The sequence below is a fragment of the Salmo trutta genome, unplaced genomic scaffold (genome assembly GCF_901001165.1).
Source record: "Salmo trutta unplaced genomic scaffold, fSalTru1.1, whole genome shotgun sequence".
NCBI lineage: Eukaryota > Metazoa > Chordata > Actinopteri > Salmoniformes > Salmonidae > Salmo > Salmo trutta.
The window spans coordinates 74,555-92,570 of record NW_021822244.1 but is presented as its reverse complement, the minus strand read 5'-3'; the positions used below and the strand labels follow the sequence as shown (position 1 = coordinate 92,570).

Here is an 18,016-nt window from a genome sequence, read left to right as displayed (position 1 = left end):
GAAAAAAAAGCTTTATTGGGGTCACTAATCAATTAGATTAGTAACATAAATCTTTCTTAAAAATGTAGTCTAATAAAAACTAATTATAGAAAAGATACATAAAAGGACATATGAAATCAGTTCTAGGTCTTTCAGTTAGCCTACAGGGGAGTGTTAAATCAAATGGGGCCCTGAATAGATTTCAAACCTGGTTTAACCTAGGCAATGAGCCATGTGTTTAACAACCCCAGGGAGGGCCAAGTCATTGAAACTCTTCAGGTTAAAGATAAGAGCTTTGTCCCTTAGAGTGAGTTGCAGCAACCGCTCCCTGTCAATATCTGACCCCACTGTGATAGCAACACCCACTGCGTTGGCCCTTCTCATGGCTCCAATACCCTCAGCAAAGTTCTTGTCTGAGGTCACTCCGTCTGTAATGAACACAAAAGCGAGCTCTGCGTCCGGACGTACCCCTCTGAACCGACCTCCAGGGTTACTTACAAGTTTCTCAGTTGCGTAGAGAATAGCGCTGCCCAGAGTGGAGGATGAGTCGCGGTAGACTGCATTAGAGACCAGGGAGCTGATCTTTCTGCGGTTGTTCGAGAAGTCCAGAAGAACCTCTGGGTCCTGCTCCCCTCCAAACTGCAGCACGGCGAAGCGAGCTCCTGAAGAGACCTCCTTGGAGAGAGGGATCGATTGGGAGAGTCTCTCGATGAAGTGCAGGATGCTGATGAAGTTTCTGCCCCCTGTTCTCTCAGAACCATCAATGAAGAAGAGGATGTCTACGGGGCGCTGGATCAGTGGAGCCAAACTCAAATCTTTGACAATAATAGAAAAGTCAATGTTATACAGACTGTTGATTCATAAACTCTAATAATAATAACTCAAACTCTAATACATCTGTAATTTACATATGCAGAATATATTGGAAAGACATTAATAGTTCATTTCCAACTGAACAAATATTCAAGGCCAGGAATTTTCATTAGTGCAATATGAAATAACACCAAAACAATTTGCCCCATTATTAGATGTAAAAACATCAATAAAAAACAAGTTGTCTTTTCACCTGAGGCACACTTCAGGTCTGGACAGATCATCTCTGGTTCTAGAGAAGAAGAGAAGTGAATGTAGTTCATTAGTCAGGGTGGGTAATTTTCACTAAATAAAATCATTGAACTGTTGATAAAATGTAGTGTGCATCCCAATGGCACCCTATTCCCTATATAGAGCTCTGGACAAAAGTAGTGCACTATATAGGGAATAGGGTGTCATTTGGGATGGAGACATAGACTTGCCTGGGCAGAGGATTTGTTCTATTTCCTCTAAGAATTCCTCAGCAGTAAGTTCAGCGTAGACACTCAGGGTCTTCACCCGGTCACCCATATTACAGGCAATCCTCTCCAGATTCTGCCTCTCTGCCCCAGAGTCAAACATATCACCGATGGCGATGGCATACACGTCCACCCCGTTACACAGGGCTCCAAGATTATCCAGGTCTTTAGGATCGTAGCGACCGTCTGTGATAACTATGGCCACCACCTTGGTCCTCCCCCTGCGACCTGGTTCTATCAGATGGTCGTATGTGTACTTCAGGGCAGACGGAGTCCAGGTGCCTCCAGCGATCCACTCCATGGCTTTGACCTTTGTGTTGAAGGAGGTCACAGAGGTGATGCCCCTATCGTCCATCCTGATGGCCTGAACCGCCCCTTGGTGACTGTACTGAACCACACCCAGACGAGACCCTTTTGGGGGTTTAGAAGTAGTTCAGGGAATAAAATTGATTATATGTTTAAAAATATATATATTTTAAATCCTGTTCCTAGAAATCTTGGTGATCTATTGTTTTCCATTCAAACAGTGAAGTTTACCTGAGACGTCAGATATGTTTTTGGCCATCTTCCCAAACCTGTTTGCTACACTGATGACAAAGTTTTTAGCCAGGCTGAAGTTGGATTTTCCAATACTTTCAGAGCTGTCAATCACAAACACCAGGTCCAGGGGAGGGCAAACCTTTTCACAATCTGCACAGAGAGACAGTTAACAACAAGACTTGGGCATTTTTTTATTATTACAAGGAAAATTGGTTGTCATTAAAACTGGAAATAAACCATTACCACAGCAGCCGCATGTTTCTCTAACAAATCCCATGATTTCACACTCCTGAAAGTTGAGAATATTCATCAGCATTCTCTCAGAGAGACAGGGATATGAAAGATATCTGTCAATCAGGATGAACAAAAAGTCTGTTACTTACTGATAGACCAGAAGCCCCACGAATACCAGGTACTCCCTAGACACCATCAATAGAAACATTTAATGACCAATGACAGACTAAGTGGATGAAATGAATCACAAATGAGAACTAAATGTACCTTTGTATGTGTACATAGGAATAAGACTCACCAGTGGTCCAGGTGACCCCCTCACCCCTCTGTCCCCAGGAACACCCTCTTGCCCTGGCTCCCCCTGTAAAACAATACACCCATTTATTTTATAGGAAGAAATACATTGATTTAAATAAACAAGTGTATTTATTAATATGATATCTCTGTTTATGATATACTGCACGTACTGCCAGTCCTTTTGTTCCTGTAGTTCCCTGGGCTCCTTTCTCTCCATTATAACCTCTGGTGCCCTGCGAAAAATATAGACATGGTAGTGAATAGAGGGGTGGAACAATTTCAGATTTGAAATATGGACGGCTAAGAACAGGTACATAAGATGACCTGCAGTCCAGGTAAACCAGGGTCTCCTCTCCCTCCCTAGGAGATAATAAGGCTGAGTTAGCATGGTTGTCATGGCACTAATTAAAACAGGATTACCAATCCAATTCAATTGCCAAATAGGCTTTTGTTATTCAGTCAAGTGCAGTTCAAACCTGTTTCCCTCTGGGACCTGGGTAGTTGTATCCATCACTTCCTCCATCTCCCTACCAATTAAAAAAAGACAAACAGCATTTTAAGCACTGTTTGGCTCCCATTTTCCAGAACTTTATTTTGCCTCAGCTACCGTCCTTGTGAAGGTGTACTACAAAAACACTGTAAGACCACTTAATCATTCTAAGAAAATAACGTGACCAGGGCATGTCAACAAAGAATAATTTCCACTCGTAGTAAATGTTTAGGGGGGCTCTACTCAGTACTCTGTACAGTTTCCAACATAACCTCAACGGAAATACCTTCCATTGTCAGATTCAGGTATGTGTTATTATACATAGGCCTGTTGCAACATATCGAGTGTCATTTTGACTGCATATGAATAAAACATGTAAATATCTCAGCAATTTTTTCTTGACTTTTCCGAAATAAGTATGTTGTTTGAATTTAGATATCACAAATGTGTGCCATAACCAGTTTTATAAACTGGGTGAATCGAGCCTTGAATGCTGATTGGCTGACAGCCGTGGTATATCAGACCGTATATCATGGGTATGACAAAACATGTATTTTTACTGCTCTAATTACATTGCTAACCAGTTTCTAATAGCAATAAGGCACCTTGGGGGTTTGTGGTATATGGCCAATACACCTCTGCGTTGCGTCGTGCCTAAGAACAGCCCTTAGGAGTGGTACATAAGCCATATACCACACCCCCTCGTGCCTTATTAACAACACAGTGTGGTCAAAGACTTAATAACTTTGTTGTCACTAACTTATCGGCAGACTCAATAGCCTTGGTTTCTCAAATGACTGCCTAACCTGGTTCACCAACTACTTCTCTGATAGAGTTCAGTGTGTCGGAGGGCCTGTTGTCCGGACCTCTGGCAGTCTCTATGGGGGTGCCACAGGGTTAAATTTTCGGACCGACTCTTTTCTCTGTATATATCAATGATGTCACTCTTGCTGCTGGTGATTCTCTGATCCGCCTCTACGCAGATGACACCATTCTGTATACTTCTGGCCCTTCTTTGGACACTGTGTTAACTAACCTCCAAACGAGCTTCAATGCCATACAACACTCCTTCCATGGCCTCCAACTGCTTTTAAATACAAGTAAAACTAAATGCATGCTCTTCAAACGATTGCTGCCCGCACCCGCCCACCCGACTAGCATCACCACTGGATGGTTCTGACTTAGAATATGTGGACAACCACAAATACCTAGGTGTCTGGTTAGACTGTAAACTCTCCTTCCAGACTCACATTAAGCATCTCCAATCCAAAATTAAATCTAGAATCGGCTTCCTATTTCGCAACAAAGCATCCTTCACTCATTCTGCCAAACATACCCTCGTAAAACTGACTATCCTACCGATCCTTGACTTCGGCTCAGCAAATTTGATGTAGTCTATCACAGTGCCATCCGTTTTGTCACCAAAGCCCATATACTATCCACCACTGCGACCTGTATGCTCTCGTTGGCTGGCCCTCGCTACATATTCGTTGCCAAACCCACTGGCTCCTGGTCATCTATAAGTCTTTGCTAGGTAAAGCCCCACCTTATCTCAGCTCACTGGTCACCATAGCAACACCCACTCGTAGCACGCGCTCCAGCAGGTATATTTCACTGGTCAGCTCCAAAGCCAACACCTCCTTTGGCCGCCTTTCCTTCCAGTTCTCTGCTACCAATGACTGGAACGAATTGCAAAAATCACTTTAGCTGGAGACTAATATCTCCCTCTCTAACTTTAAGTGTCAGCTGTCAGAGCAGCTTACCGATCACTGTACCTGTACACAGCCCATCTGTAAATAGCACACCCAACTACCTCATCCCCATATTGTTATTTATTTATTTATTTTTGCACCCCAGTATCTCTAGTTGCACATCATCATCTGCACATATATCACTCCAGTGTTAATGCTAAATTGTAATTATTTCACCTCTATGGCCCATTTATTGCCTTACCTCCCTAATCTTACTACATTTGCACACACTGTACATAGATTTCTCTATTGTGTTATTGACTGTACGTTTGTTTATTCCATGTGTAACTCTGTGTTGTTGTTTTTGTCGCACTGCTTTTTCAAATACTCCTACAAAGTTACATGCAGGTAAGACGTTCTGATTTATATGTAGTATCAGAAAGAGAAGATTCTAAATAACTCTTTCAAATTTGAGAGCTCTATTTCAAAATATCACTTTTACCAAGATGAACTGCTTTTCCTTTGCTCTCCACACATCTGCACGCAGCAGCAGATCGCCTACAGTAACATAAACTAATGATAATGCTATTGTGTTCTTTGAAAAATTCTAATGTTACCCAAGACCTTCAGAAACACAACCAAAGGATGTTTTTTTCCCGATAGCATTTATGAAATGTATTTATTAGACTGTTAGAATGTTGCAGTAAAAACAGAATCCTGCTCATTGGCGTAGTAAGGGGGGATCTAGGCCCAGCAGTTTAAGTGTTAAAAGCTGAAACCAGGTCAACTTACCTTAGCTCCTGCTGCTCCAGTGTTTCCTCGGGGGCCAAAGTCCCCTGCATCCCCCTGAGAGCCCTACGAGGAAATGCAGAAAACATGGACACGGATGGTGACAGGGCAGAATATTATTTTCTAATTTCATTACATCACCTGTCATAGATATCACCTGTTTAACCAATGGTATATTTGGTGACGGGTTGAATGGTTAGTGGAGCACTTCTGCTCTTACCAGGTATTATTATTCTAATTATTTAGGGCAGTATTCACCTGACGTCCTGCCTCTCCACCCTCACCTGGTGGACCACGGACCCCTGGGAAACCTGGTGCCCCCTGGTATGAGATGGATATGATAGGGATTCAAAAAGATGATACAGTTCAATGTATTGATTGAAATACAACAAATGCATATTGATTACTCACTGCTGCTCCTTTTTCTCCATTCTCTCCAGGAACTCCTCTCACCCCCTCTGGGCCTAGTTCTCCCTGCAAGATACAACATAATGAGTACAACCAACATGGATTCTCCCTCTGGGCCTAGTTCTCCCTGCAAGATGCAACATAATGAATACAACCAACATGGATTCTCCCTCTGGGCCTAGTTCTCCCTGCAAGATACAACATAATGAATACAACCAACATGGATTCTCCCTCTGGGCCTAGTTCTCCCTGCAAGATGTAACATAATGAATACAACCAACATGGATTCTCCCTCTGGGCCTAGTTCTCCCTGCAAGATGCAACATAATGAATACAACCAACATGGATTCTCCCACTGGGCCTAGTTCTCCCTGCAAGATGCAACATAATGAATACAACCAACATGGATTCTCCCTCTGGGCCTAGTTCTCCCTGCAAGATGCAACATAATGAATACAACCAACATGGATTCTCCCTCTGGGCCTAGTTCTCCCTGCAAGATGCAACATAATGAATACAACCAACATGGATTCTCCCTCTGGGCCTAGTTCTCCCTGCAAGATGCAACATAATGAATACAACCAACATGGATTCTCCCTCTGGGCCTAATTCTCCCTGCAAGATGCAACATAATGAATACAACCAACATGGATTCTCCCTCTGGGCCTAGTTCTCCCTGCAAGATGCAACATAATGAATACAACCAACATGGATTCTCCCTCTGGGCCTAGTTCTCCCTGCAAGATACAACATAATGAATACAACCAACATGGATTCTCCCTCTGGGCCTAGTTCTCCCTGCAAGATGCAACATAATGAATACAACCAACATGGATTCTCCCTCTGGGCCTAGTTCTCCCTGCAAGATGCAACATAATGAATACAACCAACATGGATTCTCCCTCTGGGCCTAGTTCTCCCTGCAAGATGCAACATAATGAATACAACCAACATGGATTCTCCCTCTGGGCCTAGTTCTCCCTGCAAGATGCAACATAATGAATACAACCAACATGGATTCTCCCTCTGGGCCTAGTTCTCCCTGCAAGATGCAACATAATGAATAGAACCAACATGGATTCTCCTTCTGGGCTTAGTTCTCCCTGCAAGATGCAACATAATGAATACAACCAACATGGATTCTCCTCCTCTGGGCCTCACTCTCCCTGCAAGATGCAACATAATGAATACAACCAACATGGATTCTCCTATTGTGCAGTAAAAACAGATTAGATGTTTGCTTGTTTGATGTTTTTAGTTTGTGAATACCTTATCTCCTCTCTTGCCAGCCTTGCCCCGTTGTCCAGCTCTGCCACCGTCTCCTCTGCTTCCCTGAAAGAAACATGTTTCACCAGGGCCAAAATAAAACGTGTCAATGTAAATGTTGTGAGTCCACTCTTTCATGTGTGATTGTTGTGCGATGCACAACACTGTATGAAGACACTATCACTTGGTCTACAGCTGATTTATTACAGACTTGAATATGAGACTCACAGTGTCGCCAGGACTTCCACCAGGTCCAGCTTTACCCTAATGAACAGAAATATTGTTTAAGCAGATGATTAGGTGGTTTGATTTGGCAGCCTAATACTCCTAGTTATTAAAGTGAAATAGTGTTCATCTCTCTGAGCGATACAGATATAGTACCTTGTTTCCTTTTTGCCCAGGCAGACCAGGGTTTCCAATATAGCCAGCAACACCCTGTAACAGAGTCACACTTAATGTATTATTGTCTAAATAACTACACGTTGATAGTGTTTCTGATAACGTGTCGTTCAGATGGCGCTCCAGACCTTATCTCCACTGTCTCCACGATCACCCTGTGGTCCAGGCCTGCCACTCTGCCCAGCAACTCCCTGAAGACAACACAATACAGGATGTACCAGGTGGACAAGACTCATGTTTCAAGAAGCCTATAGAGCCCCACAGTGGAGGTGTCATAATACTCATAAAAACTAGCAGTCAATCATGGAAATGGTTCCTATAATTTCCCCACCATTCATTTTTCCCATAGGGGATTTTAGAAACACTTAAAATAAGAGCTGTGTTTCGTGTAGGCGTACCCTGGCGTGACGTTTTGATAACCGTGTAAATCTCTATTGGACATTCGGTCTATTTACTCGCAAATTCAAAAATGCTAATTAGCATCAAAGTAGACATCATGCACGACTACAAATCCCTGCACGTCATCTCTAGCTGACACCTTTTAACAGGTATTGTGTAAATGTAAAACTTGCACAAGATAGTTCACATAATTGTACATTTAAAGACATTTTAATCAATTTACTTATTACTAAATGTAGCTAAGATTAGATAGTTAATCCAGAGATTCTTACCGTTGCCTCAATTCGGCAGTCTCGTCCAGATCAGCATCATGGCATTTGTGGTTCTTTATTATAGCCACGTTAGCAGATAATTAGCATTTCATTTTTGGGGGAGTAAATACAGGCGAATATATTGATAAAAGTCACCTTGTCTTAGAGAGATTTACATGGTTATCAAAACGTCACGTCAGGGTAAGCCTACACGAAACACAGTTGAAGTCGGAAGTTTACAACACTTAGGTTGGAGTCATTAAAACTCTTTTTTCAACCACTGTTGACACTGAAATGTCCTCTGGTCTGATGAAACAAAAATAGAACTGTTTGGCCATAATGACCATCATTATGTTTGGAGGAAAAAGGGGGAGGCTTGCAAGCCGAAGAACACCATCCCAACCGTGAAGTACGGGGGTGGCAGCATCATGTTGTGGGGGTGCTTTGCTGCAGGAGGGACTGGTGCACTTCACAAAATAGATGGCATCATGAGGGAGGAAAATTATTTGGATACATTGAAGCAACATCTCAAGACATCAGTCAGGAAGTTAAAGCTTGGTCGCAAATAGATCTTCCAAATGGACAATGACCCAAACCATACTTCCAAAGTTGTGGCAAAATGGTTTAAGGACAACAAAGTCAAGGTATTGGAGTGGCCATCACAAAGCCCTAACCTCAATCCCATAGAACATTTGTGGGCAGAACTGAAAAAGCGTGTGCGAGCAAGGAGGCCTACAAACCTGACTCAGTTACACCAGCTCTGTCAGGAGGAATGGGCCAAAATTCACCCAACTTATTGTGGGAAGCTTGTGGAAGGCTACCCGAAACGTTTGACCCAAGTTAAACAATTTAAAGGCAATGCTACCAAATACTAATTGAGTGTATGTAAACTTCTGACCCACTGGGAATGTGATGAAAGAAATAAAAGCTGAAATCAATCACTCTCTCTACTATTATTCTGACATTTCCCATTCTTAAAATAAAGTGGTGATCCTAACTGACCTAAGACAGGGAATTTGTACTAGGATTAAATGTCAGATATTGTGAAAAACTGAGTTTAAATGTATTTGGCTAAGGTGTATGTAAACGTCCGACTTCAACTGTAGCCCTTATTTTAAGTGTTTCTAAAATACCCTATGGTAAAAATGAATGGCGAATAAACAATTGGAAGCATTTCCCTGTTTGACCGCTAGGTTTTATGGGTATTATGACTCATACTGTCGTATTCTATATGTAACAGGACACTGTACAAAGGTGCTAAATTCAGGAATCAGGTGAAGAATCCACCTACCTTTTCACCTGACTTGCCCGTGTCACCCTTGATACCAAAGTCACCGGCAGGACCGCCTTCTCCCTTTGAGACCGCAAAGGTGGTGGAGGAGGACATTTAGAACCACAATGCATACAGGCTATGTAGAATGTTACATTCACACCTACTGTTTATTATGCTCAACGTCGCTGCATTATCTCACCGACATGCCAGCGTCTCCTTTACATCCAGGTGTCCCAATGGTGCCAGTCTTTCCCTGGAAAACAACGAAGTAGATGACATCACTAACTAGACGTGTCTAAATACAGTCTTTTTATCAATTAGTAAGCAAGTAAATAAGACATACCTTTTCGCCATCAATGCCATTATACCCAGGAGATCCACTTTGACCCTGATGAGATCCGATTGAGTAAATTGTTCATTGTTAATTGGTTACATAGTGCATGTCCTAATGAACTGATCCTGAGATCATCAATCTAATGAAATCATTAATGAACCAATCATGATTGAGATGTATTAATATCAATGGAAAAGGAGTACCTTCAGACCAGATCTTCCAATATCTCCCTGTGAAACAATGACAAAATATGATGTCAAATACAAACAGCAATGCACTATTATAACAATAATATATACAGGAGTAACAAATGGTTAGAGCATTTTCTAATATGTTACCTTCTCTCCTTTGAGGCCTGGAAGACCCTGTAAATATAAATTAGGTAAATAATGTCAATAATGTGTGAAATATTAAATCAAAGCACCATGGCACAGACAAATATCAAAGTTAGAAATATCATCGTTCCTCTTACCTTCTGTCCATTCAAACCTATCGGGCCCTCGATACCAAGGTCCCCCTGTAGGGAAAACAGAAATGAAATGTTAAATCATATTGAGTGTAATTGGCTAGTACGTCCTGTATTGTGCCATCATGTATTTAATCTAACCGGTGGCCCAGGCTGTCCAGGATCTCCTACTGCACCACCAGTTCCCTTCGCACCCTACAAGACACAAAACAAACATTGATGTCATGAAGTGTCATAAACCGATACATATTTAGGTTTATCAAAATAAGAGATTGCTTATTTACTTTCATTCCCTTGTATCCTTTCGGCCCGGCAGCTCCTTTTGTTTGGATGCACATAGGAGCTTGGCACTAGAGAGAAATCACACAAGATATGGTCAAAGAGGTTTCAAGTATGGGCCTCCCGAGTGGCGCAGCATTAAGGTGTCAATACAGCCCCGGGTTTGATCCCAGGCTGTGTCGTAGCCAGCCATGTCCAGGAGAACCATTGGCCCAGCGTCGTCTGGGTTAGGGGAGAGTTTGGCCGGCCGGGATTTCCTTGTCTCATCACGCTCTAGCGACTCCTTGTGGCGGGCTGGGCGCCTGCAAGCTGACAACGGTCGCCAGTTGGACGGTGTTTCCTCCAACACATTGGTGCGGCTAGCTTCCGGGTTAAGGCGAGCAGTGTGTCAAGAAGCAGGGCCGTGTTTCAGAGGACGCATGGCTCTCGACCTTCGCCTCTCCCGAGTCCATAGGGGAGTTGCAGCAATGGGTTAAGACTGTAACTACCAATTGGATATCACAAAAAATATACACTGCTCAAAAAAATAAAGGGAACACTTAAACATCACAATGTAACTCCAAGTCAATCACACTTCTGTGAAATCAAACTGTCCACTTAGGAAGCAACACTGATTGACAATAAATTTCACATGCTGTTGTGCAAATGGAATAGACAACAGGTGGAAATTATAGGCAATAAGCAAGACACCCCCAATAAAGGAGTGGTTCTGCAGGTGGTGACCATAGACCTCTTCTCAGTTCCTATACTTCCTGGCTGATGTTTTGGTCACTTTTGAATGCTGGCGGTGCTTTCTCTAGTGGTAGCATGAGACGGAGTCTACAACCCACACAAGTGACTCAGGTAGTGCAGCTCATCCAGGATGGCACATCAATGCGAGCTGTGGCAAGAAGGTTTGCTGTGTCTGTCAGCGTAGTGTCCAGAGCATGGAGGCGCTACCAGGAGACAGGCCAGTACATTAGGAGACGTGGAGGAGGCCGTAGGAGGGCAACAACCCAGCAGCAGGACCGCTACCTCCGCCTTTGTGCAAGGAGGAGCAGGAGGAGCACTGCCAGAGCCCTGCAAAATGACCTCCAGCAGGCCACAAATGTGCATGTGTCTGCTCAAACGGTCAGAAACAGACTCCATGAGGATGGTATGAGGGCCCGACGTCCACAGGTGGGGGTTGTGCTTACAGCCCAACACCGTGCAGGACGTTTGGCATTTGCCAGAGAACACCAAGATTGGCAAATTCGCCACTGGCGCCCTGTGCTCTTCACAGATGAAAGCAGGTTCACACTGAGCACATGTGACAGACGTGACAGAGTCTGGAGACGCCGTGGAGAACGTTCTGCTGCCTGCAACATCCTCCAGCATGACCGGTTTGGCGGTGGGTCAGTCATGGTGTGGGGTGGCATTTCTTTGGGGGGCCGCACAGCCCTCCATGTGCTCGCCAGAGGTAGCCTGACTGCCATTAGGTACCGAGATGAGATCCTCAGACCCCTTGTGAGACCATATGTTGGTGCAGTTGGCCCTGGGTTCCTCCTAATGCAAGACAATGCTAGACCTCATGTGGCTGGAGTGTGTCAGCAGTTCCTGCAAGAAGAAGGCATTGATGCTATGGACTGGCCAGCCCGTTCCCCAGACCTGAATCCAATTGAGCACATCTGGGACATCATGTCTCGCTCCATCCACCAACGCCACGTTGCACCACAGACTGTCCAGGAGTTGGCGGATGCTTTAGTCCAGGTCTGGGAGGAGATCCCTCAGGAGACCATCCGCCACCTCATCAGGAGCATGCCCAGGCGTTGTAGGGAGGTCATACAGGCACGTGGAGGCCACACACACTACTGAGCCTCATTTTGACTTGTTTTAAGGACATTACATCAAAGTTGGATCAGCCTGTAGTGTGGTTTTCCACTTTAATTTTGAGTGTGACTCCAAATCCAGACCTCCATGGGTTGATAAATTGGATTTCCATTGATTATTTTTGTGTGATTTTGTTGTCAGCACATTCAACTATGTAAAGAAAAAAGTATTTAATAAGATTATATCATTCATTCAGATCTAGGATGTGTTGTTTTAGTGTTCCCTTTATTTTTTTGAGCAGTGTATATATGTGAGGTTTCAAATATTAAAAAGAAGACAATTGTGTCGTTCATTCTACATCCCTCAGTGCTTCATATGACTCACCTCAAATTCAGCCTCTTTGATCTAGAATGAGAAAGAAATTACAGCATATTAAGCACAAACTAGGATACATAAAACACAGACACTGTAACACTGACACAACTTGGCATCAACCATGACAGCACAAAAACATCCGTACTCCACTTCACAAATGGAAGCTTCACTATGAACCTACCATGGTGTCAGTTATCCTGTTGACAGCTGCCTGGCGGTTGCTAGCTGGGAATGCCATGTAGTCCTTCCTATACAGCTCCACAGGAGAACTGACGATCCGCTTGAGCTCACTCTCCATGGTTTCCTCGTTGGTGGCCACTACAAAGATCTTGATGCCCGCTGCCTTGGCAGCCTCGGCGGCCCGTGAGACCCCTCCACAGGGGCTGCCAGTGATGTGGCCGTCAGTCAGGACCACAGCGTACTGGAGCCGCGGCTTTCCCCTGGCCGTTAGCCTCACTTGTTCTGTCATGTTCCTCAGGGCACAGTCGATGAAGGTACCCCTACCTATGTACCTGATGGCCTGTGCCCTTCCCAGGAAAACTGCAGCATCAGTGACCACCTGGCTGAAGACTTCCACGCGGTCTGAGAAGTGCAGCCCACCGTAGGCCCACTGGACCCTCTTGGCCCTGAAGGTGGTGGTCTGGAGCCTTTCCACAAACATCTGGAGGAACACCTTGAGCTCCTCCACCAGACTGCCCCAGGGGAACTCCCTCAGAGCAACACTCTCAGAGGTGTCCATGGTGAAGTACACGTTGATGGGGCAGTCGTCATTTTCGTCTGGGCAGAGAGTGAGAAAATAACGTGCAGCACCTTGCTTGGAGTAGTTAATGAATATCCACCATTATTCCTCCACAATTGCTAATCTACTTGTGTATAATAGACGTAAGTTAACGACATGTATCTACAATATTGCTAAATAGTATATCAATCATGTCATAACATTTGATGGCTCTTGTAATTTATATTCACAGCCAAGGTCTCTATGCTTCCACCCCGCCATACCATTGATGTTCCTGGGCCTCACTAGCAGGTGGTCGTATTCTGGGTCCTGGGCAGAGACCTGGAGGACCCACAGCAACAGGAAAGCTTTCAGTACTCCTGCCATGATGCCTCTGTGTGTGGAGGTGTACAGGTGTCCGATCTGTATAAGAATGTCTACACAGAAAAGGAAAAGGTTTAGTTTTATAAACCTAATTAACTACGGTTTGGAAAGTAACCGTCGAGGTTAGAGCGTTGGGCCAGTAACCAAAAGGTCGCTCATTCCAATACCGGCGCCGACAAAGTGAAAAATCTGCCGCTGTGCCCTTGAGCAAGGCACTAAACCCTAATTTCTCCTGGGGCGCTGTACAATGGTGAACCTGGCTGTGACCCCACTTCCTACGGGTGTCTCAGGGAGAGTTGGGATATGGAACAAGCACCTTTCCAGTACACACTGTGTGTAACAGGACAAATATAAACACCCCCAAAATTATTATTGTTCTATATTTTCTGAGGAATATAGCCAGACACGAAGGCAGGTTATCGTTTGAAACTGTCTGTTCCATGGTCTTTCAACTGATCCTCTGTTACATGGTCTTTCAACTGATCCTCTGTTCCGTGGTCTTTCAACTGATCGTCTGTTACATGGTCTTTCAACTGATCCTCTGTTCCGTGGTCTTTCAACTGATCCTCTGTTCCGTGGTCTTTCAACTGATCGTCTGTTCCGTGGTCTTTCAACTGATCGTCTGTTCCGTGGTCTTTCAACTGATCCTCTGTTCCGTGGTCTTTCAACTGATCCTCTGTTCAGTGGTCTTTCAACTGATCCTCTGTTCCTTGGTCTTTCAACTGATCGTCTGTTCCGTGGTCTTTCAACTGATCCTCTGTTCCGTGGTCTTTCAACTGATCCTCTGTTCCGTGGTCTTTCAACTGATCCTCTGTTCCGTGGTCTTTCAACTGATCCGTGGTCTTTCAACTGATCCTCTGTTCCGTGGTCTTTCAACTGATCGTCTGTTCCGTGGTCTTTCAACTGATCCTCTGTTCCGTGGTCTTTCAACTGATCGTCTGTTCCGTGGTCTTTCAACTGATCGTCTGTTCCGTGGTCTTTCAACTGATCGTCTGTTACGTGGTCTTTCAACTGATCGTCTGTTACATGGTCTTTCAACTGATCCTCTGTTCAGTGGTCTTTCAACTGATCCTCTGTTCCGTGGTCTTTCAACTGATCCTCTGTTCCGTGGTCTTTCAACTGATCCTCTGTTCCGTGGTCTTTCAACTGATCCTCTGTTCCGTGGTCTTTCAACTGATCGTCTGTTCCGTGGTTTTTCAACTGATCCTCTGTTCCGTGGTCTTTCAACTGATCGTCTGTTCCGTGGTCTTTCAACTGATCCTCTGTTCCGTGGTCTTTCAACTGATCGTCTGTTCCGTGGTCTTTCAACTGATCGTCTGTTCCTTGGTCTTTCAACTGATCGTCTGTTACATGGTCTTTCAACTGATCCTCTGTTCCGTGGTCTTTCAACTGATCCTCTGTTCCGTGGTCTTTCAACTGATCCTCTGTTCCGTGGTCTTTCAACTGATCCTCTGTTCCGTGGTCTTTCAACTGATCCTCTGTTCCGTGGTCTTTCAACTGATCGTCTGTTACGTGGTCTTTCAACTGATCGTCTGTTACGTGGTCTTTCAACTGATCGTCTGTTACATGGTCTTTCAACTGATCGTCTGTTACATGGTCTTTCAACTGATCCTCTGTTCAGTGGTCTTTCAACTGATCCTCTGTTCCGTGGTCTTTCAACTGATCCTCTGTTCCGTGGTCTTTCAACTGATCGTCTGTTCCGTGGTCTTTCAACTGATCCTCTGTTCCGTGGTCTTTCAACTGATCCTCTGTTCCGTGGTCTTTCAACTGATCCTCTGTTCCGTGGTCTTTCAACTGATCGTCTGTTCCGTGGTCTTTCAACTGATCGTCTGTTACGTGGTCTTTCAACTGATCGTCTGTTACATGGTCTTTCAACTGATCGTCTGTTACATGGTCTTTCAACTGATCGTCTGTTACGTGGTCTTTCAACTGATCGTCTGTTCCGTGGTCTTTCAACTGATCCTCTGTTCCTTGGTCTTTCAACTGATCCTCTGTTCCGTGGTCTTTCAACTGATCCTCTGTTCCGTGGTCTTTCAACTGATCCTCTGTTCCGTGGTCTTTCAACTGATCGTCTGTTCCGTGGTCTTTCAACTGATCCTCTGTTCCGTGGTCTTTCAACTGATCCTCTGTTCAGTGGTCTTTCAACTGATCCGTGGTCTTTCAACTAATCCGTGGTCTTTCAACTGATCCTCTGTTCCATGGTCTTTCAACTGATCCTCTGTTCCGTGGTCTTTCAACTGATCCTCTGTTCCGTGGTCTTTCAACTGATCCTCTGTTCCGTGGTCTTTCAACTGATCGTCTGTTACGTGGTCTTTCAACTGATCGTCTGTTCCGTGGTCTTTCAACTGATCCTCTGTTCCGTGGTCTTTCAACTGATCCTCTGTTCCGTGGTCTTTCAACTGATCGTCTGTTCCTTGGTCTTTCAACTGATCCTCTGTTACATGGTCTTTCAACTGATCCTCTGTTCCGTGGTCTTTCAACTGATCCTCTGTTCCGTGGTCTTTCAACTGATCGTCTGTTCCTTGGTCTTTCAACTGATCGTCTGTTCCGTGGTCTTTCAACTGATCCTCTGTTCCGTGGTCTTTCAACTGATCCTCTGTTCCGTGGTCTTTCAACTGATCGTCTGTTCCGTGGTCTTTCAACTGATCCTCTGTTCCGTGGTCTTTCAACTGATCCTCTGTTCAGTGGTCTTTCAACTGATCCGTGGTCTTTCAACTGATCCTCTGTTCCGTGGTCTTTCAACTGATCCTCTGTTCCGTGGTCTTTCAACTGATCCTCTGTTCCGTGGTCTTTCAACTGATCCTCTGTTCCGTGGTCTTTCAACTGATCCGTGGTCTTTCAACTGATCCTCTGTTCCGTGGTCTTTCAACTGATCCTCTGTTCCGTGGTCTTTCAACTGATCCTCTGTTCCGTGGTCTTTCAACTGATCGTCTGTTCCTTGGTCTTTCAACTGATCGTCTGTTCCGTGGTCTTTCAACTGATCCTCTGTTCCGTGGTCTTTCAACTGATCCTCTGTTCCTTGGTCTTTCAACTGATCCTCTGTTCCTTGGTCTTTCAACTGATCCTCTGTTCCGTGGTCTTTCAACTGATCGTCTGTTCCGTGGTCTTTCAACTGATCCTCTGTTCCGTGGTCTTTCAACTGATCCTCTGTTCCGTGGTCTTTCAACTGATCGTCTGTTCCGTGGTCTTTCAACTGATCCTCTGTTCCGTGGTCTTTCAACTGATCCTCTGTTCCTTGGTCTTTCAACTGATCCTCTGTTCCTTGGTCTTTCAACTGATCCTCTGTTCCGTGGTCTTTCAACTGATCGTCTGTTCCGTGGTCTTTCAACTGATCCTCTGTTCCGTGGTCTTTCAACTGATCGTCTGTTCCGTGGTCTTTCAACTGATCCTCTGTTCCTTGGTCTTTCAACTGATCCTCTGTTCCGTGGTCTTTCAACTGATCGTCTGTTACATGGTTTAGGTAATTTGTAAAATAATTGCAGGCCAAGGAGAGTAAAGGCATTAATTGTGTAAAACATACATATGTTTTGTAAAGGTCTACCCATCCTTCATGCCTGGACGGTTACAGTAAGGGTTTCTGGTTGTACTGATTCCAACAAAGAACAGTGTAATGATGGGCTGACAGCCCTGTACCTAAGACTTCCTGTTTCCAGAGTAAAACCTCCCAGGTGAGGGAAACACCGTCTAAAGGTAGCTGATAACAAACTATGCTTGAGGCCATAGGGATCTACTCAGAATGTTAACTCAAAGTCTCTTTTAAACCTATTTAATACAACTGCTACTCTCTGGTATACACACCCCAATCTATCAAACATTCAGATTATTTGATTCAATGAGTGTATCTTATCCTTGGTTAGCAAACAAAATCCAAACGTGTATTTTGTCCGCATTACTTGACTGAAATAGCATGCTACTTTATATGAAAAAGATTGTTTGATTACTCGACTTTGTAAAAATACCAAACAAAGCTACTAACAGTAATCTCTTCCATTCCATTCCAAGAACACCTAACATATTTATGTTAATCTCAGTTCACCTTAGATGTATGATAACAGTAATCATAAACATTTAAAAAGTAATAATGAATAAAACATAATTTGGTTATTATATTTTACTGACCTGCAATGGGAGAGTTAAGTATCTGTTGCCACAACAGTCTGATCCTCTGCTCAGTCCCGTACCTGCAGAATCAGTCCCTCGGAGCGAGAAGGAGAAGGTATGTTCTCCATGCCTGTTGAGACGTGTCATAAATCTAGTCAGGAAAAGATTTCTCCTGTGCATTCGGCCTGACTACTTCCCAAATGGCAACCTATGGTTCCTGGTCA

At 44.2% G+C, this 18,016-nt stretch overlaps 1 protein-coding gene across 1 annotated transcript; it reads right to left on the bottom strand.

Moving 5' to 3' along the window:
• Nucleotide 1: 1 nt before the first annotated feature.
• On the bottom strand, nucleotides 2–17,916 carry LOC115181376 (collagen alpha-2(VI) chain-like). Its single transcript, XM_029743300.1, has 29 exons — nucleotides 17,811–17,916; nucleotides 13,592–13,744; nucleotides 12,771–13,366; nucleotides 12,599–12,619; nucleotides 10,432–10,497; nucleotides 10,289–10,342; nucleotides 10,154–10,198; nucleotides 10,020–10,046; nucleotides 9,885–9,911; nucleotides 9,691–9,735; nucleotides 9,547–9,600; nucleotides 9,366–9,428; nucleotides 7,553–7,615; nucleotides 7,407–7,460; nucleotides 7,254–7,289; nucleotides 7,029–7,091; nucleotides 5,763–5,825; nucleotides 5,610–5,672; nucleotides 5,355–5,417; nucleotides 2,858–2,908; nucleotides 2,706–2,741; nucleotides 2,552–2,614; nucleotides 2,383–2,445; nucleotides 2,234–2,269; nucleotides 2,094–2,139; nucleotides 1,848–2,000; nucleotides 1,275–1,721; nucleotides 1,046–1,084; nucleotides 2–794 (listed from the first exon to the last, which is right to left on the bottom strand). The coding sequence occupies exons 2-29, from the start codon at nucleotides 13,692–13,694 to the stop codon at nucleotides 193–195; spliced, it is 3,042 nt and encodes a 1,013-aa protein (XP_029599160.1). The 5' UTR covers nucleotides 13,695–13,744; nucleotides 17,811–17,916; the 3' UTR covers nucleotides 2–192.
• Between the last annotated feature and the right edge of the window lie 100 nt (nucleotides 17,917–18,016).